At 42.3% G+C, this 17,274-nt stretch overlaps 1 protein-coding gene across 2 annotated transcripts; it reads left to right on the top strand.

Annotated features, from left to right (window-relative positions):
• Window positions 1–11,971: 11,971 nt before the first annotated feature.
• On the top strand, window positions 11,972–13,787 carry C8H10orf120 (chromosome 8 C10orf120 homolog). 2 transcript variants are annotated; one of them, XM_054435964.1, is made up of 4 exons: window positions 11,983–12,218; window positions 12,421–12,496; window positions 13,008–13,238; window positions 13,621–13,787. In XM_054435964.1, the coding sequence occupies exons 1-4, from the start codon at window positions 12,043–12,045 to the stop codon at window positions 13,636–13,638; spliced, it is 501 nt and encodes a 166-aa protein (XP_054291939.1). In that variant the 5' UTR covers window positions 11,983–12,042; the 3' UTR covers window positions 13,639–13,787. The 2 variants fall into 2 exon arrangements, with proteins under 2 accessions (XP_054291938.1, XP_054291939.1); XM_054435963.1 differs by having other exon boundaries at window positions 11,972–12,218; window positions 13,008–13,787.
• Window positions 13,788–17,274: the final 3,487 nt, after the last annotated feature.

Here is a 17,274-nt window from a genome sequence, read left to right as displayed (position 1 = left end):
ACAAGAACAAGCAACCTTGCCTGGGACTGAAAGGGTGAGAAGCGCAAGCACAGGACAGATGGTCAACTCAGTAGCTGCTGTCAGGCTCCAGAGATCGCTTTTTGTTTTGAACTCTACTATTAAAAATGTTAACAATAGATTGCCCGTTTAAAGAATCAATGGACTCCTGAACAAAAGAGAGGCAAAGCACTGCCTGAAGTAAGCAAGAGCCCAGCCAGCCATTTGGAGATTCTCAGCACTGAACATTAGGGCTCTTCCCAGGACTCTGTTTCAAGGCACACAGTTGAAAGATCATGACAATGTACACTTCTTGATGTTAGATTGCAAATAAGATATACGGTGACTCCTCCCTCTTACCCACCAAAGTTCCAGTACCTGTAGGAGATGCTTTGCCAACAAGGTGTTAAGATAAGATGGTTTCATGTTTGCACGTGGTAATTCATATGATCTTTTTATGCATGCTCAGTTAGGTTCAGCTTTCTTGAAAAAACACAAATCCTCCCCAGGGTGAGCCGAGAGAGGAGTGAGGGTGTACAGGGAAAGTTCAAAGTTATTTGCATCATCCTCTCATGATACAGAGAAAACTTTATGTCCTTAATAACAACTCTTAAACTCCACCTCAATTGGCAGAAAAGGCCAGGGTCTCACGCAGGAATTTGCAAATTCTGGGAAAGCAAGCAGGGTTGCTTCTAGACAGAGGACACATCACACATTTCCAGGCAGGGAGAGATAATCGGGGGGAACACTTTGTATTTTGTGAAATATATAGGAGGCTTTGCCCCAAGATTATGGTGACACTTGGCAAAGTTTCCTGAAAAAGGAAGGGTGAGTCAGGATTGACACCTGTCAGTAGGGCTGCTATTTGACCAGTATAGATTGCTATGGATGTACCACTATAGAAAGATTGTAAATCTTTCCAACTGGTGGGTAATGACTCCCTGAGTGTCCCCTATAACCACTTGGAGCCCCAGCCCCTTCCCTGATCCAGAACCTAACATCAAGCATGAACACAGCATTAAATCCAGTCAGTGGCCCACGCTGTGCCCTGTGCCAGGCTCCAGTATTTCTAACCTCACCCTGCTTATCAAAGCAGATTCCTGAAGCTGTTAATCAGGTTTGTTTTGGAAGCAGTTGCCTTCCAAGAACCTTTATTACTGTTGTTTAAATATGTGTATATTTAAATGGGTTATGGCAGTTACAGCTGATAGACTGGTGCCTGCTTATGGTAAATGTTCAAAGAATATTAGTTGGTGTTATTATTAATTTTGATGGCATTCCTTGTTTCAGACAAAACATGTCGTTTAAAGGTGGTGACAGTGGGAAGTGCTACACCCTTGATGCTCAATATTTTTCTTTGTGAATTTCACCAGCCTCATATTCCATCTCAATCTTCTTATCAGACTGATTGGCATCGTTCAGTCACCACACCATTTCCTGGGGAATCTGACCTCAGGTTATACTGGGATTGGTGTTTTTTTGTTTTGTTTTGTTTTTTCCTAATTTTAAGTAGTATGACCTTGGGAAAATCACTGAAACTTTCCTTCAGTACATTGGCTTCTTTGTCTGCAAAAGTCTGCAAACCAGACCTCCTGAGAGAGAATGAGTAGGAGGGGTGCGTAGGAGCCCCTGCCTTGGCAGGGCTATTCTATGGGAAGGGACAGTCCTGGCTCCAACGCAGGCTCAGCTGTGATCAGGAAGTGATCTGTCCTTCACACAGGTTACCCAGGTAGTGGCAGCTTCTATGGATTCTCCTCTCCAATTTTCTCCAACATCTGACATCTTCTTTTACAGATTCATAAATAGGACCTCCTGGAGGCACAAATGCTATAAATGCAAAATCACCCTTTTTATTCCTAATCCTTCCTTGCAGGATGGGGAGAGAAGGAATTTTTTTTTTCTCTTGAGCAGTCTCTGTCCTTGTAGTTTGATTCTAATACAGTTTCCCCAGTCAGTTCTTCCCTGCTGTGTCTTAGCCACCTCTCTCTTTGTCTTGTGTAAATTCCCATAGACGGGGAACAACAGAGCTGGGACTTGAACCCATACCACTCCTTTTACTGGGAGGCTATCATTTTCTTCTGAAAATGAAAAAGCCTGGACTCTTTCTCTTCCTTCTTCCACCACCGTGTCTCATTTGTGGGAATTGCTCTCCGTACAACCCAGGCCTCTGAGCTGACTTGTTGAGGCTCTAGGTCACATGATCATATTAGCAACATGGGGTTACTACTGCTGGAGTGCACGTCACCTAGTTAAGAGAACTAAAATGATTTGCTATTCTTATTTGTGCTTAAAGTTAATCACCACCCCTTCTCCTCACTTTTCTTTAAGCTAGCTTGCGCCTGTGGGTTTGGTCTGTAAAACACATCATCTTTTATTTTCACTTTCTGGAATACTATATCTTAATTAGACAGAAATAGGTATAGGTCTTAAGAATGAGAAGAAAGCTTTATTCTGAAGCACAGTGTGTCAAGCCTTGGCAGAATAGAGAACAGGGTCTCTATCCCAAGGGCAAGTTACCTGGGTCGCCCTCTCACTGGCTTCTAGCTTCCCATGCTCCATTTGGATTTGGTAAACAGGTTCCATATCACTTTCCAATATTATGTTTTAAGTTTTATTCAAAAATCAAGCATTTAAAAGTCTACTTGGAGTTGTAGAAACTCTTTCTAAAGTATTTGCGGAATCAGAGCAACTGAAATCGTAGAATGAACAGCCTTCTCAATCTTTGTCAATGGCAAAATGTCTGTAATTTAAGGTGCAGTAACTGCACATGAGAACCTAAACAAAAACTTGTATCATAAATACTTTAAGTCTAGCTAAAATCTGACAGAATCGGGTAAAGTCACTGTTTATTTTTCCCATGCACTTAAAAGAAAAAAACATGTTATTTCTTTAATTGGCCTAAAACCAAGATTCTTAAAACTGTAAATGACCTTTTCAATATCTGAGAAGAAATTTGCTAAATTTTACAAACCAAAAACATTTGTATAAATTATGAAAGTTTATAGAACACTTCCTATGTATATTTCTTGGCATAAGATGAGCAAACATCCTTTACTGCTTCCTTATTTAAAAAAAAAGTAGTTGAAGAATATTTTCCCCTAATAATTGCCACTCATGTTATAGTATGGATAAGTATATATTCTTCAATAATCTTGTAAAAAATAAATGATAACTACAAACTTCCTTAAGAAGAGGAATGTTTTGGTAACTTTTTGATGGCTTTTACATCGAAAGAAGGTTTTTTTTTTTTTCATGCTTAATTATCATATTAGTTGCTTATGCTTAGGCTATCCTAAAGCCATAATCTATATTTACAGGTGTAGATGTTTTTCAATCCATATTCCAAGAACATTTATGACTATTGTTTTAAATATATGTATATTTAAATGAGTTACCAAGCTGGTAGACTGCTGCCTGCTTGCAGGCAGAAAGGAACATTCCAAATATGGAGAGGCTCCCATCCCCCTTGTCCCCTGCCCTGTCTTGTTTGGTGGGACCAACAGAATCACAGTCTGGTTTGCCTGGCACCATCTTCATGCCAGGCTAATACAGCAAGTTGTTATTTAAAGATAAGAGAAACCACAGTTAACACCCTTCCTCCATAATCTAATGGCATCTTGGAACAGCTAAATCATTTGTGCATCGGCCTATGGAGACTTAAGAGGATCTCCGGCCTGATTGTTCAGGGAAGTTGTGAAGACATGAGGAGCAGAGTGCTGTTTAAAATCATAGTCTCCTCTATGACACCATCGGCTCAGGGCACACCACATTCCGGAAAGTGTCTTCTAGGTCAGTGCTTCTCAAACGTTAAAGTGCATGTAAATCTCCTGTGGAAATGCAGAGTCTGATTCTGCAGGTCTGGGCTAAGACCTGCACCTCAAACAAATTCCCAGATGAGCCCAATGCTGCTGGCCCAAGAGAAACAAAGTTGCGACTCTCTGTGTGGGTCACTCAATAAGAGGTGCTCCTCAAAGCATGTCCTTGGACCAGTGGCAGCAGCAGCAGCATCACCCAAGATATGCAGACTGTCAGGCCCCACCCAGAACTACTGAGTCATAATCTGCATCTCAACAAGTTCCCGAGTGAATAGCAGGCGTGGTAAAGAGTGAAAGGAAGCTGGCCTGGGCAATGCCCTCAGCTGCTGCCTGTGAAGGATCAGACGATGCACAGGCTGCATCAGAGGGATCAAACGATGCACAGCCTCCACATAGATAGCGTGGGGGTACTTTGTCCATTAATCTAAAAATATTCCAAATCAAAAAGTTTGTTTTTTAGAAGGAGTACACACTGTGTGATTCAATTTATTAAAAATTATAGAAAATGGAAAGTAATCTATAGTGACAGAAAGCAGATCAGTGGTTGTGGGACAGAGGTGAGGGGAGAGAGAGATTACAAAGGGCATGAAAAAGCTTTGGAAGATGATGGATATATTCATTATCTTATTGTGAGGAAGGTTGTTTATATACATAAAGCCCATCAGATTCTATATCTAAATATGTGTAATTTATTTTGTATCAATTATACCTCAATGAAACTATAAAAAGAAAATTAAAATGTTAGAAATATTTATTCTTAGATATAAATAATCTGTCCCTAAAATAAAAATAACCTATTAGACTCATCACTGACTCCAGAAACCTACCACAAGTCCAGCCCACCAGGTCCCCAGGGAGGATGAATGCCCCCTTGGGGTTAGAATGTTTTAGACAGATGAAAGTTGTCAAAGAGACTAAGCAGATAGTGTCTGCCTTGCCAGAAGCAAGGCTACACTAAGACAAACCTCGTCCAGTTTGTCAGAAGACACAACAGGATTGTCAAGAATAAATTCCACTTGAGAGCAGGAACTCAACAAGAGTTCCTTGGAGAGGGTAGAGACAATGGTGGACTCCACCCTTTCTTGGACCAAAATGTTTGTGATGATTGGAGTGATACAATGAATATTCAGAGACTAGTATTTGCCACAATCCAGGACCCTCAAGCTCTTTATTGAGCATTTCCATGAATGTAACTTCTCACTCCATCTTCCCAACTACCCTCTAAGACAGGTCATATTACTATCCTAGTTGTACATATGAAACAGAGGCTTCCCAGTTTACATGACTCCCTAGAGATAGTAAGCCATATACACTGCTGGTGGGAATGTAAGCTAGTTCAGCCTTTGTGGAAAGCAGTCTGGAGATTCCTCAAAGAACTGAAAACAAAACTACCATTCGACCTGGCAATCCCGTGATTCAGTATATAGCTATGTCATTCTATGATAAAAACACATGCTTACATATGTTCATCACAGCATTATTCACAATAGCAAAGACATGGAGTCAACCTAAAAGAATAAACCCATTCTCCTATGTGAATTAATGCAGGAACAGAAAACCAAATATCACATTTTCACCTGTAAGTGGGAGCTAAGCATTGGGTACACACAGACACAAAGAAAGGAACAATAGACACCAGGGCCTACTGGGAGGAGAGTGAGGATTAAAAACCTACTGATTGGATACGATGCTTATTACCTGGGAAATAAAATAATCTGTACACCAAACCCTTGTGACATATAATTTATCCATATAACAAACCCAAATGTACCCCCTGAATCTGAAATAAAAGTTGGAAGGAAAAGAATGACATAGGCGTTAATGTTAAAAAGAAAAAGAGATAGTAAGCTGGCAAGAGGCACCCCTCTCCTCACATCCCACCCAGAAATAGGGTTGCCTGATAACAACAGGATACCCAATTAAATTTGAATTTTCAATAAAAATGAATAATTCTTTGTATAAGTAAATGAAACATATCTGAAATTCAAATTTAACAGATGCCCTGTATTTTTATTTGCTACATTTGTCAACTTCATTCAGAGAGCCGGTTGTTAACATTTACTAGCACGCCAGTGACTCCATACCCATGCTGTTGACCATCATACTCTAGTATCTCTTTATTAGGATCGTGGCATCAAAACCCATCAGAAAAGTCAACTAACACCTCAGAGTTTTATTCTGTGCCCTCAACTGACCACATTTCTAAAGAGAAAATTCAGGCATCTAGAGACATATTTTTTGGAGCCTTTTTTTTTTTCTTTGAGACAGAGTCTTGCTCTGTCGCCAGGCTGGAGTGCAGTGGCATGATCTCGGCTCACTGCAACCTCCAGGGTTCAAGCAATTCCCTTACCTCAGCCTCCCGAGTAGCTGGGACTACAGGTGCCTGCCACCACGCATAACTAATTTTTTGTATTTTAGTAGAGACGGGGTTTCAACATGTTGGCCAAGATGGTCTCGATCTCCTGTTCTCGTGATCCACCTGCCTCGGCCTACCAAAGTGCTGGGATTATAGGCATGAGCCACCGTGCCCGGCCGAGCCTATTGGCTCTTAAAATGTGCATCTATTGGCCTTACTGTGAAGATGAATGCCTACCATATTACCTCTCCAAATTCAAGAACCCAAGCCCTCCTGTACTTCAGAAAAGAATTCCTCATGCCCTTCGGTGGATTTTAATAGCAACAGAGGCAACCACAGGGGGATTCCCAAGGTCTCCTTTCAGAAAGAGAATGTGGTGTTGGACAATGGTCTCCATTTAATTGGCCAAGGGAGGCTAGAGAAGATCTCTCCTCATGAGCCCTGATGCCTGTTTATCATCTGCTTGGCCCCCAGTGGGACAGACTCCATCTCAGAGGGAAAGTGCTTGTTGGTAGGGCCTGCAAAGAACCCAGCAGAAATTCTGGGGGAAAATAAAAGACACATGCAGGCAGGAATGTCAGCATTGTTGACTAGAATCTGAAGTTTGATGAAAATCACCCTTTTAGGATTTTGATTTCCCCAGTCAATAATCTGCTCCCCTAAGAGAGACAGAAGAAGCAAAGATCGAGCTTGTGACACCTCGGTGTGGCTGAAACCTCTCCCAGAGGGCTAAATGAGAATTGGCCTTTCCTGCTCCTGGGTCTCACTCTTCGGTGTGAACCTCTCAAAAGAGGCTCCTCAGAGAGGCACAGCTGACCCCATTCCTAGGTAATGGTTTGGAACAAGCCTGACTGAGCCAGGTCTCCTCAACCCTTGTGCCGAAAGGAAGGAGACTGAGGAAGCTAAGCATCAAAGGACTCTTTCATGCCAAGAAGGGTGAAGGCTCAGCCTGGAAACCAGGATGTTTGAGGCACTTTGCTGTGGAACCCATAGAATTCTGTCCACAGGTGCTCTGCAAAGGCTGTGCATCGTCTAATCCTTCACAGGCAGCAGATGAGAACATTGCCTGGGCCAGCTTCTTTTCACACTTCACCATGCCTGCCATTCACCCGGGAACTTGCTGAGATGCAGATTGTGACTCAGTAGTTCTGGAAGGGGCCTGACAGTCTGCATGTCTTGGGTGATGCTGCTGCTGCCACTGTTGGCCCAGGGACACGCTTTGAGGATCACCTCTTATTGAGTGACCTACACAGAGAGTCACAACTTTGCTTCTTTTGGGAACTTGTTAGAGCTGCAGGTCCTAGCCCAGACCTGCAGAATGAGACTCCGCATTTCCACAAGACCTCCAGGAGATTCACATGCACATTAATGTTTGAGAAGCACTGACCTAGAGGACACTTCCCAGAATGTGGTGTGCCCTGAGCTGGTGGTTTTGTAGAGGAGACTATGATTTTAAAGAGCACAGCTCCTTATATAAGGTGTGGATCTCATGCAATGTGAAGAAGGAGCACCATTTCCACGCTTCAAGGCAGCTACCTGCATAGACTCAGCCTTGGAGTGAGGGAGATGGCCGATGGGTCTTTGGAGAGCCAGCCTCTGCAAGATCCACCAGAGGGAGCCAGAGCCCAGGGATGGCTGCAGGGGCAGCTGCGAGAGGGTGAGGAGTCCCCAGGGTTTTGTGGATGAGTTATTCACACACCCTCACACTTTTTGGTAGCCATTATAAAAATAAGCTGCAAAATATACTTAAAGGAAAATAAGGTGGAAAAATAAAGTTAATAAAATAAGGGTAAGACGTTAACAAACTTCAAAAGAAAAAATATCAAAGGTTTTAGAGAGTGACATAGGAGAATATCACTGTGAATGTGTGTATGTGTCTCTGTGTGGGTGTGTGTATGTGTGTGTGTGTATGTGTATGTGTGTGTTTATGTGTCTCTGTGTGTATGTGTGTGTATGTGTATGTATGTGTATATGTCTGTGTATGTGTACGTGTCTGTGTGTATGTGTTTGTATGTGTGTGTATGTGTATGTATACGTGTGTGTGTATGTATGTGTATGTAGGTGTTTATGTGTGTGTGTATGTGTATGTGTGTCTGTGTGTGTATGTGTCTGTGTGTATGTATTTGTATGTGTGTATGTGTATCTATGTGTGTGTATGTGTATATGTGTATATCACCCCTACTTGAGGTAGGAGATGATTTTTTAAACAAGACACGAAAGCACTAACCATAAAGGGAAAGGCTGATAAATTAGAGTGCAGCTAGTATAAAAATAAGGACTTCCATTAATCAAAAGACACCTTAAAGAGAGTAAAAAGGTGAATTGCAGAGTAGGAGTTGGTATTTGCAACACATTTAACTGACAAAGGGCCAATATCAAGAACATATAAAGAAATCTAACATATCAATAAGAAAACAAAAACTAGAAAATAGTGAGCAAAAGACTTGAATAGACATTTCACAAAGAATAATCTCAATGGCCAATAGAAAAAGTGTTCAATTTTATTTCTAACCAGAAAAATGTAAATTAAAACCATCCAAGATACCACAACCAATCTACCTGTATTGGCAAGATGAGTATCAACAGGGGTTCTCATACACTACTGGTGGGAATGTGAATTGGTAGAGAAAAGCATGCACATAATCCCAAGGAGACAGGTACAAGAATGCTCCCCAAATCAGAAACCACCCAAATGTAAGCAACAGATGACTGATAAATCATAGCATCATCATGCTAAACAACAATAAAAAGGAATGTACAAGCATATCAGTAAGAGAATTGTAACTTTTTTTTTTTTTCATAAGAAGGGGCACAAAGCAGACACAAAGGAATACATACTATGTGAATCTGTTAATATAAAGTTCAATAATGGGTAAAACTATGTATAGAAACTAAAAGCCTGATATTTTAAAACTATAATACATTTAAGCAAATTATTAAAAACCTATGAAATATAAGTAGGTGTCGTGGTTAATTTTATATGTCAACTCGATTAGGCCACGGTGCCTAGGTATTTGGTATGATGTATTATTCTGAATGTTTCTGGGACGGTGTTTTTGGATGAGATTAACATTTAAATCGGTGGAGTTTGAGCAAAGCAAATTGCCTTGCATTGTGTGGATGAGCCTCACGAAGGCCTGAACAGAACAAAAGACTGACTTTTCCTGAGCAAGAAGCAATTCTGCCATCAGATGACCTTTGGACTTGAACTGCAACACTGACTTCTTCCTGGGCCTCTAGCCTGCCAGCCTACCCTGCAGATTTTGCACTTGCTAGCCTCTATAATCATGTAAGCCAATTCCCTAAAATAAATAATAGATAATAAATCTCTCTCTCATATGATTTGTATATATATATGCATATATATATTTATATATGTGTGTATGTGTGTGTGTACAAATATTAATTACAAATATTAAGAATAAATGAAATATGTATAAAAGATAAAGGCTACAAGACAAAGAAATAAAGTAAACATGAAGTAAAAGATGAAAGACAGATGTGAAAGGCAGTTCAAGAGAATTTGAAAATGGACCAGGAGATGAGATTGATGCCTATGAATACAAGTCAGGACAAAACCAGGTAAAAGTCAAGAATAAAACCTAATGTAAAAACAATGGAGGGGAAATATCTGTAAAAGAAAACAAAAGCAAAAAGCCTGGGAATGACAATGAGAGAAAGAGAAGGAAAGAAGGAAGTGAGCTAAAAGCAGAAGTTTGTGGAACCAGGTGTGAGAAAACCAGACTTTCCCACAGCATAGAGCTTCGTTGCTGTGGTGACACCCCTCCCAGGTGTATCCTTTCTCACCCTCCTTTTCTCTGAAGTCTGGAGGAGCTGGACCCTGACAACGGCACCTTTACCTGCCTGTACCTGCTGTGGCAGGGCAATAACTTTTCCATCTAAATATCTGGAGTTGACCAGGCTGCTGATGCCCCATCAGCCCTGGACTATCCCCACAAGCCCATAGCCTGAAGTAACCTTAGTATCACTGTGTATTTCCTTTTGGTCTTTTCTTCCTCTTGCATATTTGTATTTTTACAGCATCCAAATTATACCCTATATAAGTTTTATATTCTGCCTATTTTTGCATCCCATTATGTCGTATTACTGAAAATTTTTTAAAGACTCAATTTTTAATGGGTACACGATATTCCATCAATTGGAGTCCAACAATCCCATCGATTGTTCCACAAATATTTGTTGAATGCATATGATGTGCCAGGTGTTGTATGGCTTGCTCAAGGTCACTTAATTAGCAGTTGAGTGTGGGACACATGGGAAAGCCAATGAATGCACTGCAAAAGGCATTTTCTTCACTGCTCAGAGGCCCTCTGCTGATGTTCAGGCTCACAGATGGTCCAGGTAACTGAATTTGCCTGTGTCAACTGGAAAAGTACCTCTGTATTTTAGTGCCTACATAGGTATGAGCACTGGCCCAACTCTTAATATCCACCTTGGATTTCTGGTAAGACAAAGGAGTTTTAGGACCCGTGTTTGTCAGCGATAACATGGCAATCTTTTTCCATGAGCTGCTTCTTTACTTTTTAAATTTATGTTTTCAAATACCTAATACATTCATGTGATTCTACATTCAAGACAATATCGTCATGTATACCATGAAATGGCTCATTCCCACCACTTCTTCATCTGCTGAATACCTACTGTTTTATTAGTTTTTTGTGTATTATTCTGGTTTCTTTATGCAAATACAAATATATACATGCTTTTTTTTCCCTCCCCAACACAAAAGAGTATTCTAGAATTTATATATGTTTTCATCTTGCTTTTTGCATTTGATTATGTTTCTTGGAGTTATTTCCATATAAGTAAAGGTCTTCCTTCCTTGATCTTTTTGACTCCTATAGTCCTATACTCCGTTGTATTGCCAACTAGAATTCTCTGACCAATTACTGGTTAATGGGTATTTGAGTTTGCCATGAGGTTTGTCACCTCAAACAAAGTCGCACGGACCAACCTTGGGAGTAATTTATTTTGTACACATAACTGGGTGAAAGGGCAAACACATTTATAACTTTGATACATATTGCCAAATTACCTTCCGTAGAGTTTTGGCAACATCCATTCCCACCAGTGCCACTCTTAACCACACCTTTGAACAGGGACTCAGGACAATTGTTTATTGAGTTAGCAAACTGAGCATCTGCCCTACACCATGCCCTATGCTGACAACCACACACCAAAGAATAAGATGCTGTTGGTACCTTCTTTCAACAGAGGGAGAGACAGACTTACCAAGAAATCTGACTTACCAAGCAAGTCAGTATGTGAGAAAGCACCATAGCATGATGCAGAAAGTGCTATGAGAACATGGACAAAGGGTGGTTTATTCTGCAGGGAGACATGCAGAGGAAGCAACAATTAAGCTGAGTCTTGAGAGACAAGCAAGTTGCCAAGGATAAGAGAGTTATTCAACACATGAGGGGACTGTGAACAATAGCTTAGATGCTTGTTTTGAGAATGATAGATAGTGTGGCATTGATCAAGCATGAGGAGCTAAGGCTGAAGAGACTAGTGAAAGCCAGTGACAGAGATTTTGGTTGACTGAGTCTTCCTCTTGTGAAAACTGAGCAGTCTTGTGGGTTTGTCAGTGGCAGTGACATGGTCAGATTGCCTCCCAGCCACATTCTCTATCCATTCTCTTCCTCTGGACTCCAACACACCAGGAGCCTGGTAGTGTGTGTCCATTTCACCCCAGGGGACCATTCAATGTCTTAAACTCAGACCTCACAATAGCCCCCAGGTAAGCCAGTTATGATGCAAGAAATGTTTGTGACTTACCCTCGGGCCCTCATCACATTGTCTTAGAAAAAACTCCAGGCATGAACACCTCCCGTCCTAGCTTATTGCTGGAGTATGATCAGAGAATGGAAGAATGACTGTCAGAGGATTGAAAAACAGACGGCTCGTGACACAATGGTCCAAGAAAGGAAGAATGAAAAGCCAGTTAGAATATTTAATACCAACTATTCCTTTCAGGATCAAGCCCCAATGTGTTGCCAAGAGGATCTGAGTTCCGCTTCACCGTTGCGGTGAGTCTGACTTGCACTTTAGTCTGTCCATGTCAGAAAGAGGCCAAGTGCAGGAGCTTACCCAGTGGCTACAGAAACCCCTGCTCATGGCGGCCTCAGCCTGGCTAGTGTAGAATAACCCTTTATGAGCCTTCCCACTCCAGGAGGGAAAAGTAGGAAGAGCCTTTCCAGAATTCTGATACTCCTGCTTCTCTTCTTTCAGGATATGGAGCAAATTCTACAGACCAGACCCACAGATTGCCCTTGGGAAATACTCCCCCTTGGAAAAAGAGATCCTAGTAAGTGTCCCACAGTTTTCACATGGAGAGGCCCCACTGAAGCCAGCCAGTTTAGCTAGGGGGAGCCAAAGGTTCAGAAACCACCAGTAACAGAGCCGCCTCTCAAACAGTAGACTCACATTGGTTGAATCTGCTAGTGGCTTCCCCACTTGCACAGCAAAATACCCTTATTGACAAGTCCCACTTACAAATATAAGTAAATAACAAACGTTGAAACAGTTATTTCTTCAGCTCCTACCTTGCGCTGGTCACTTTCATTTGTGTTGTCTTGTCGAGGCTTCACCATGACCCTGTAAAGTCAATAAAATTATTCTGAATTCATTGTAGGTCAAAGGGAAGACAGGATTTGAACCCAAGGTTATCTGACCCCAAAGGTTCACCTGTTTTCCACTACAGTGGGGCTCAAACACTTTCCACAATGGAGGGAGAACCAGCCACTAGCGAATTGTTTCTGTGGGTGCCACCTGCCCCTGTGCTCTTGAGATTTTAATAATCCTTTCTCCATTGTCAGCGTCTAGGTGGCGTTCACACCATAGCAGCAAGAAGGCTTTTGGCTTACAAGCAAGAGGAAGAATGCAGAATGCTCAAGGAACTACAGTTGCTGTCTCCGGACTACAAACGGGCAATGGAGTATAAAAAGGAACATTCCTCTCCTTGTGCTATTTGTGTACCCCTAGAAAAAATATGGACAGCAAAGGTGATTGTGCCCCTGGAGGCATTTAAAATGCCACAACGCGAGCAGGTGAATGTCAGTAAGCACATAGAGAGAATGAGGCTTGCTCGGGCTCTGGGAAATCATCAGCTTTTACCCTACATTGAAAGGTTTACACGCTCCTCATTTCTGTCTGGGGTGGGCCTGGGTCCAATGGCAAAAAATAAGGCCAGACGAAAGGAAGACAACTATGACACCCATAATTGTGACGATGCCAACCAAGATAAGAAAGAGGAGGCAGAGGGAAAAAACACAAAAAGACGAGAAATAAAAATGAATGTAGTTTTCAAGTCAAAAGAACCAAAAAAATGTTTAACATACCATGGAAATGATCGCAAATCATTCCTCCCTACAAAGAAACCGGAACGGTCCATCACAGGCCTAACAAACCGAAATCTTTTCTGCATATCAGAATTCCCTGGTGACTTAATGCTAATGAATCAGGATTTTATATCACGGAGAGACCACTTCAGTGATCTGGTCAAGACCCACAGCCTGGAAGAAGAGAGTATCTGGAAAGAGCGCATGCGTAAAGCAACTCCTTATCATTATTAAAGTTTTATTTGTTGCCTAGGGTAACCACGTGTACTAGTCCTTATTATTCCCATCAGCTGTGCCCCAGGCTACTTGCCACTCCATCTTATATTGGGATTTGGGCTTCCCCTGCCCAATCTCCAGGAGGGCCTCAAGGTAAGACCTACCTGCCGAGGTTTCCTGACCTCAGGCAACTCTTGGCTGTCGCTCCCACCCTCAGCAACAGCCCAGGCCTTCTCCTAACCTACTCCCATTGGGGTGTGTGTCTGTTATCTATGTCCATGAAACAAATCAACCCCAAATTTAGTGGCTTAAAACAACAATCATTAATTTTGCTTGTAATTTTGTGGGTTAGCAATTTAAGCTGGGCTCAGCTGGGCGCCTCTCCTGATCTCACCTGGGTTCCTCATGTGTCTGTAGTTAACTGCAGGTAAATTAGTTGACTCTCCTTCTGGGAACTGACAGCTATCAACTGGGTCCATGGGGGTGACTGGGCCACATTTTTCCTCCCTCCAGTAGGCTAGCCCAGGCTTGTTCACAGAGTCATTATGGGGCCCAAGAGGGTAAGTGGAAGTTTGCAAGGCCTCTTAAGATCGAGGCTCATAACTGGCACACTGTCACTTTTGCCACATTTCTGTTGTCCAAAGCAAGACCTGAGGCCAGCCTAGATGCAAGAGGGGGTAGACGAACTTTATCCCTTGATGAGAGGCCACACTGCAAAAGGCATGAAGACAAAGAAGTGGGAATATTTGGAACCATTATACAGTCAATAGCAGAGTCCCTGGAACTGGGAGCAGCCTGTAGTACAACCGAAGAAAAGAACGCTATGCCCACATCTAAAAGTTGGAGGTCTATTTCATGCTCTCCACTTCCTGCCCAGGCATACAGCTTCTGCCCTGGAAGGCAGAGCCAGCCCTTTCCAGCCTTATTTCTTTGCTACCCTCGTCTTCAATGCAGCCAGGCGGTCCACACCCTCCCCATCAAGTCAAGTGCAGCCACAGGGCAGGCATGGCTGTAGCATGCACAGTTCCTTTGGGCATGTCAGGAGCAAGTACCAAATGTCTCTGAGGTCACTATTGCTGCTCCTATCAAGGCTTTGCCTGTGCCCCAATGTGGCAGATATAGTAGACAACAACTAGGGTAGTCAGACTTTACCAAGATGGAGCTCTTGTTTCTTACAGATGCTTGGCCATCAACAAGGAGGGTGGCTCAGAGAAGGGCTGACCCTTCCAGGTTTGCTTCAAAATATGAAAATGGGATCTCATGGGAGGAAAGAATTTGAAGCCAGGATTTTTCTAGCCTCTTCCCTGTACACTGCCTCCTCTAAATGGACACACACACACATAGACAATGCCAAGGGAACTTGCTTATTGTGCAGTTCTCATGACAAGTCTTAAGTTTTCACCAATGACCCTCATACCTGCTCTGAGCCACACTCACAACCAGCCACCAACTCGTAGCCACTCTGTCAGACTTTCATGGCTAGCACAGACTTCATCAAATTCAAAGCACACATAGCCTGTATAGAACCTGGACATGTCAGTCCAATCTCGTTCCCTCCTTTCCCAGTAATCAAGACAGAAGACAGCTGGCCATTGTCCATGACCTCAGGGAACTGTTCCAAATTGTAGGCTTGCTCATAGGCCATTTTCTTGATGCTGAGCTACTCAGCGAAAAACTGAAGTGCCCATTAATCAGTGGGCAATGGGAGTTGGGAGACAACCAGACCCTGAGCTGCACAGAGACAGGGGCCCTCACCCTCCTAAGTATCTTATGGGTCAGACTCGAGTTCCAGGTGTAAATATGAGGTGAAGTATTTTTAGACATCTAGAAGAAATGAGGATTATTTTCCCCAAAAGACAGAACTCTTGTTGCCGAAAAAGGGGGTCCTGATCCAGACACCAAGAGAGGGTCTTGGATCTCGTGTAGGAAGAAAGTCAAGGCGAGTTGCAGAAAGCACAGAGAAGAGATAGCTTATTGAAAACTACTCAGTTACAGAGTAGGGCATCCTCAGAAAGCAAGCAGAGGAATGCATCATCTTTAAGTTTTTCTTATACAAGGGTCTTATCTATGTAAAAGCTAAGCTATGACAACGTGAGGGTGGGCTAACAGCGTGACAAAATGTATTACTTTGTTGGTTTAAAGGAAGTTATTTTTGGTATTTTAGTGTGCAGGTACATCAAAGCATGTCTAGAATCATCTTAAAAGCATATATTATTATGTGATATCGGGACAGCTGGACATTTCATTGTAGTAGGAGTTTCCTCAGCCAGAAACATTTCATGACCATGGGTCATGACCGGCAAGGAATGTGCCTTGCTAGCTTTAAGATGGAGTTGATTTTAAAATGGTGTCACCCTGTTTCCCTAACAATCTCACCCTGAGTCCAGCCAGCACCTTCACTATTTGAGATGCATGATGCACTTACTCACCGTCTGCATCTGAAGCATACAGGAATTCCTCCATTAATCACACTGTGTCCTCAGCAACTCCTCACAGAATTGGGAAGACAGTGAACTTGTCCACAGGAGCCTACAACTGCCTGAGGCAAGGTCAGGTTCCTTTCTAGCTCCCTCTTGCCAGTGGATTTTCCACAATCAGCCCTTTCAGAACCACAGCTCCCCTCCAAGCAGAGGGAATGTCATTAGCAAGAGGCTTCACCCTTTCTGATTTTTCAGGACAACTCCATTAGCCACAGCTCCAAGTTAAGACCATTTTGAAGTATTGTATCAGCAGCTGCAGTGGCCAAGGCAGTGATTCTGGGAAGTGTAGCATTGTTCCCAAATATCAGTAGATTCTGACTAAAGAATCAGCATGACTCAAAGAAATGGGTTAGCTTTTCAGCTGAGGCAAAGTTAGAAATTGGAGGTGGGTGGGGGGAGGAGAATATTATTTCCAATGTTGATATAACCTCCTAAATATGTACAAAATAGTGAATACCAAAGCATCATCTGACAACTCAAGCCAGTTTGAAAAAACTGAAAACGATTTATCTGGACCCTAAAAATTGCTTAGGATCAGTAATATGATGTGGTATAAAGTTATCTAAATGAGAAATAAGGAGATCAGTGCTCTCCCTACAGCTCTGTTCTCAACCAGCTGTGAGGCATGGGTAAGCCACCAGGCACTCTGTGACTCAACTTACCCATCAGTTAAACAAGTGCATTGAACTAAATGGTCAGCAAGGCTCAGTTCTGTAATTCATTTAATTAGCTGCGTTCAGTGGAGTTGGGAGTTGACTCAATACTTGCCGACTCCTCACCATCTGCTTAGTGCGGACAGTTACAACCTAAGTATTGTGTTACAAGAAGGCCAGGTGGTGCTGGCATAAGATATTTTCACTGACCCAAATTCTCTGAGATTGTGAGATCACCTCTGAGAACAAATTCAACCCTTTGGAAAGAGAAGAGGTCAACAGAATGCCAAGATATTGTCTTACTGGCTGTTATCAATACCAAACTTGTTGATAAGTGTGATATTAATTGCAGTAAACATTAATTACCTGGAGCCATCCAGAATATGCCCACAGTTT

This window comes from Pongo pygmaeus, chromosome 8 (genome assembly GCF_028885625.2).
Source record: "Pongo pygmaeus isolate AG05252 chromosome 8, NHGRI_mPonPyg2-v2.0_pri, whole genome shotgun sequence".
Lineage (NCBI taxonomy): Eukaryota > Metazoa > Chordata > Mammalia > Primates > Hominidae > Pongo > Pongo pygmaeus.
This window is presented reverse-complemented; position numbering and strand designations above follow the sequence as displayed.

What these genes read in the sequence shown, in the direction of transcription:
- C8H10orf120 (XM_054435963.1), top strand. Translation starts at nt 12,043, where the DNA reads ATGATCAGAGAATGGAAGAATGACTGTCAGAGGATTGAAAAACAGACG. An exon ending in AGTTCCGCTTCACCGTTGCG is followed by an intron (nt 12,219 to 12,420) that starts GTGAGTCTGACT and finishes CTCTTCTTTCAG; the next exon opens with GATATGGAGCAAATTCTACA. An exon ending in CCTTGGAAAAAGAGATCCTA is followed by an intron (nt 12,497 to 13,007) that starts GTAAGTGTCCCA and finishes CTCCATTGTCAG; the next exon opens with CGTCTAGGTGGCGTTCACAC.